This window comes from Condylura cristata, unplaced genomic scaffold, assembly GCF_000260355.1.
Source record: "Condylura cristata isolate star-nosed mole 26May11 unplaced genomic scaffold, ConCri1.0 scaffold00015, whole genome shotgun sequence".
Lineage (NCBI taxonomy): Eukaryota > Metazoa > Chordata > Mammalia > Eulipotyphla > Talpidae > Condylura > Condylura cristata.
In genome coordinates, this window is record NW_004567116.1 from 2,574,657 (window position 1) to 2,579,689 (window position 5,033).

The 5,033-nt window shown below is 64.9% G+C and overlaps 1 protein-coding gene across 7 annotated transcripts in view; it reads left to right on the forward strand.

The window, feature by feature from the left end:
- The window catches only part of NRXN2 (neurexin 2), an 85,687-nt gene that overhangs the window by 56,147 nt on the left and 24,507 nt on the right, over positions 1 to 5,033 (forward strand). For all 7 annotated transcript variants that reach the window (XM_004682661.2, XM_012725222.1, XM_012725224.1 and 4 more), the window contains one exon: positions 3,719 to 3,900. In XM_004682661.2, the coding sequence (XP_004682718.1) occupies positions 3,719 to 3,900 (182 nt within the window). The remainder of the gene's footprint in view (positions 1 to 3,718; positions 3,901 to 5,033) is intronic.

Below are 5,033 nucleotides of genomic sequence, written 5' to 3' on the forward strand. Positions count from 1 at the left end.
CACCGCCCCCACCCCCACCCCTTCGGTTACATAAGAGCCCTGCCGACCTGCCAGACACCCACTGACACTCCTGCCCTGCTGACAGTCTGGGCAGTATACCTGGGCCTCCTCAAGATGGCCCAGGGGGTGACAGTCTTCAGTCCTTGACCCCAATTCTGGCTGCAGTCCTCGAGGGCTGAAGACCCTCACTTTTGGTGCCCCGAGGCCGGGGCTGGTGGGGTCCATCCCAGCTCCCTTCTGAGTCAGTAGTTTTCAGAGCTCCTGGAACTTCTAGAAGGGGCTGGTGTGAGTCTTGATTCTGGAAATGGTGTGAACTTGGGCTTCCGACTGGATGGCTTATGGCCAAGAATGGGCCAAGTGCCGGGGATTGTGCGGGGTGCTGGACAGCCAGTGGCCTGGTCTGTGGGGCCCTCCTCCCGGGTGGGACCGGCCCAGGTGTCCAGGGCTGATGTGGACCGTGGCTACCTAGGGCTGTACTGGGCGTTTGATCCGCTCTTGATTGTAGATGTCCCAGGAGACGTTTGTCCTGGCCTGCGCCGCTGCCCAGGCCGCTGAGGGTCTCCGGCCCGTTCACGCTGCGGTCACGGCTGCCCGCATGACATTTCACGTGGGCTGAAGGTGCTGTGTGGTCTAGGTTAGCCAGTCGCTCTCAACGGCTGGTTTCTTTCCAGCATGTACATGTGTGGGAACTGTGTGGAAGGTTCTTGATCATTTAGAGTGTTTTACTGGATCAGTGAATTTCTGGGTCTAGGAGGCATGGAGGGGGCTCTTTTGGGTGGAGGCGGAAGGTGGGTCTTTTTGTGGGGGGCACCTGGACCCGTGGCATAGCACGTTTGACTGTTCCCCTGAAGTGTTATGATGTGGCCCCCCAGTGTCTTCCTGGAGAGGTCAAACAATGGACCTGGACCCCCTTGGACAGCATTCTGGGCTTTGGCTTGAACCTTTCCGGACGTTTCTGAGGTTCTATCTGCGGTGTCCTGGACCCCGGGAGTCCGGTGGACATTGGCCGATGAGGACAGCTGATGGGGTGTGAGGGGAGGCACCTCCAGAGCCAGGGGCCATGGGGGCGGGCCTGGCTGTGCAGCGCCCTGCCCCGCCCCTGCCTGGCCTCGCTGGGCCCAGCTGGGTGTCGGGGGAGCAGTGCCTCCCCAGGGTAATTACTGCCGCCCCAGTCCAATAAACCATTCATCTTGCATCTCTGCTGCCCAAGAAGTGTCTGTCCACCCAGTCTTCCCCTGGTAATAAACGCCCTCGGGCTTTAAGGGCCCGCCCAGTGTAATAAACTGGCCGCAGGGAGAACAGCTGGTAATAAATCCCAGGGGAGGCCGCTGCCCTGCCCCTCAGGGCCCTGCGGGGGACTTGGGGGGCTGGGGGGACGGCAGCCGGTGGGCAGCCTGCACAGGGCGGAGGTCCTGGCTTCTCTTCCCGTCCCTGCAGGGCGCCGCGACCTGCGGGCCTTTGTGGGCTCCGCCATGCTGCCCAGCGCTGCTCACAGCCCGCCTCTCCGCCTGGGTCTTTGTGCGCACCCGCGTGTGGGTGTGGGGTCTCGTGGGGCGTCGCTGGGGATGGTCTGCCCGAGCCGCCGGCTCCTCCCAGTCAAGCAGCCCAGTCTCCTCCAGGGCTGTGCTGTCTGGGCTCCCAGCGTGGAGCGTGAGGGAAAGTGCCCCTTCCCCTAGACCCTGGTGCCAGAGCAGGCTCCAAGCACATGGGGTTTCCTTCCTGCTCCGAGGGACCAGAAGCCCAGCGAGTCCCTCTCCCCCCATCTGGAGCCTGGGAGGGAAGAGGCAGGAAGGGGGTGTGTGGAGGAAGGTCCTCCGCATCTCTGCTCCCCTGCCTCCCCCCCACCCCCCAATTTGGACGTGCAGCTTGTGAGTGGAGGGGGAAGGGAGGACCCTGGGTATTGCGGTTGCCATGGAAACAGCTGATTTTCCAGCATGCTGCAGTGTTGGGAGAGACTGTGTGGTGAGGCCTAGCCAGCTCCGCCTCCGGCCCTGCCCTTTCCAGGCAGGTGACCTGCCCCGTGATGGGGGTGCCACTCTGTGTACCCCACTCCTGCCCAACTCTCCACCTCAATCTTGGGGCCCCATCCTGAGAGTTGACCCTTCACCATGGGCCCTGAGGGCACCCACAGGTGAAAGCACACCTGGTTCTGGAGGGGCAGAGCCAAGCTTCTCTGTTGGGGCGGCCCCGCCCTGGGACCTGCTGGGAGATGCCAGTTATTAGACACTGAGGCGGTTCTTTGTGGTAGGCCCGGCCCGGGCGGCAAGTGGGCGGTGCTGGCCACCCCTGCTCGCCCTGGCTGGGAGTGGAGGGCCTGCGCACAGGTGTGCCCCTTGGTCCCTTGGTGCATCTGCCTCTGGGCTGGCCCCCCAGGCCACAGCCCTCCCCTCTCTCCTAGCTCCAGCTCTCCCCCCAGACTCTCAGGAGTCCCCTCCTCTTTGGGGGCCCAAGAGCTTCCTAGGATAGAGCCCCCCGCTGACTGAAGTCCCTGAGGTAAGCGCCCTGAGGTGTGAGGGCTGTCTTGATGGGCAGGCCTCCTGCCCAGCGCTCTCCGCCAAGGCCCCCCTTTTCTCCCAGCCTGCTCCAGGCGGTTGCCCTCAGGCCCCAGCCGCTGTCTCTCTGGATCAGTCCTCCCTGCAGCCCCTCTCCCCTCACCCCCACCCCAGAAGTGCTCTGAGCGGAGTAGTTAGTGGGTAATTATTTAATTAAGCATTTTATGAATCTCATCTGCTCCATTTATGTTCTAAAGAATGCAAGATTGTTCTCTTCCCTTCTGCGAAGGCCCCAGAGTACTACTCCTCCTGGCCTCCCAGACAAGCTCCCTTCCTGGAAACTGGGTGACCAGCCCCCCACCCCCACCCCCAGGGAGCCCAGTCAGCCGCAGGAGGGAACATGGCGACTAATGGGGTTTATTTTGGGGCTGAGATCGTTAGGGACCTCACACCCGCCCCGGCAGCCGGATGGCGAGGATGGAGGAGGAGACAGAGAGAGGGTGGGTGGGGGGCAGGAGAGAGGGAGCCTTCGTTCCTGGCTCCCTCTCTCCTGCCTTCTCTCCCCTACACCTCTTTCTGCCCCTCCGCCCATCTGTCTCTGCCTCCTTCCTCCTCGCCCTCCTTGTCTGTCGCTTAGGCAGAGCTCCAGGACCCCCTGCTTCGGGACCCAGCCCCCCCCCCCCCCCCCCCCGGCAGCCCCCCAGGGGGGTGGGAGCTGGGTGGCCTGGCCTGCTGGAGGGGGCAGGGCCGGTTCTGGAGGGGCGCCAGCCTGCGGCTGTGAGTCAGACCTGCTGCCTCCCTGCCGCACAGCAGCGCCTGGGGTCCCTGCGCCTCCCTGAGCGCTCACCAGGCCCTCAGAGGTGCACCCCTGAATCTGTCTCCTTCTGCAGCCCGGGCAGGTGGAGGTGGCAGGCCCGGCTCTCCATCCCGGTTCCTTCCTGCCCCGGGCTCCCCCGCTCCGCGTGCAGCCTCTCTCTGGGCTCCCTCTGCCACTCTGTTACCTCTGTTTTGCTGTAATTAAAGCTGGAGTTCTCGGTGAGCAGCTGCATCTGTCTGCGCGTGCACGGGCCTCTCCCGGGCACCCGCTGCCAACTGTTCCCGGGGGCTACGGGTGCGCTGGCCGCCGCGGTTGCCAGGCTGAACCTGGGCCCCCAGTTCTGCCGGTGGCCCCCCAAGACCTGCTGACCCGGCCTCCTGATTGTCTCCTCTCCCTCTCCTCTCTGCAGCCGGGACCACGTATATCTTCGGGAAGGGGGGGGCGCTCATCACCTACACGTGGCCTCCCAATGACCGGCCCAGCACGAGGATGGACCGCCTGGCCGTGGGCTTCAGCACGCACCAGCGGAGCGCCGTGCTGGTGCGCGTGGACAGCGCCTCCGGCCTCGGGGACTACCTGCAGCTGCACATCGTAAGCACCGGGCTGGGCTGGCCCCCAGCCTCCTGGCCCCAAGCCATTCAGTGCCTGCACGGCCCTGGATCAGCACCGGCCTTTCCTCGGGCTTCCGCTTCCCCGATGGAGGAGGCTCCTGAGGGACACCGTCATTGTCTGCGGGCCGCACACCCAGCCCCGCACTGACAGGGGCCATCCTCCTGCAGAGGCCATCCTCCATGCCCAGCTGCATCCCTCGGCTGCCCCCGCCCTGTCCCGTCTTGACCTCTGACCCTCCCAGCCCCGCCCTCTGTGCCCCACATGCCCAGGCCCCTCCCCTCACGGCGGTTTCCTGCGAAGGCCTTCCCTCCCGCCGCACACCCTGGCCCTGGCCCTGCTCCGTTTCACCTGCTCTCAGCCCCAGTCCACATTCTTGACCCCGGGCCCGGAGCTAAAGCTTCATTTCCCATGGAGCACCCCGCATGCTGACCCCTGCTGGGGGCCCCCCTGAGCCTAGTGGGCTGGCCAGGTTGTATGCTGCAAGGTCTGGATGGGGGCTTAGGGTGGGGAGCCCAGGGAAGCCTGGTGTGTTTGGTTTCAGGCTGTTGCCCAACTGTGGGGACCCAGGCTGCTGGCCCTTAGACAGCTCTTTGGGGTTCACATTGCACACACACATCCATACCCAGTACACAGAAAGGAAGCTCGAGGGAGATATCCAGTGAGCAGAGGGGAGCTGAGGTGGCAGCTGAGGGGCCAGTGGCGGGCAGGCAGGGACACAGGTAGGAGGGTGCGAGGCCTGTGCGCTGGACAGTGCCTGGGCTGGGCTGGGGGCAGTGAGGCTGGTGCAGTTGGTCGAGCTGGGATGACGGTGGCTGAGGGAGCCCCAAGAGAGACCTCCGGTTAGGGATGGCTCTGTTTCCTGGCTCAGTGGTGTGACAGGCAAAGCTTGCGTTCTGGGGCCCTGTCCCTCTGGGGGTCAGGCGTGGCTGGTGTCCTGGGGCCCTGTCCCTCTGGGGGTCAGGCGTGGCTGGTGTTCTGGGGCCCTGTCCCTCTGGGGGTCAGGCGTGGCTGGTGTCCTGGGGCCCTGTCCCTCTGGGGGTCAGGCGTGGCTGGTGTCCTGGGGCCTGTCCCTCTGGAGGTCAGGCGTGGCTGGTGTCCTGGGGCCTGTCCCT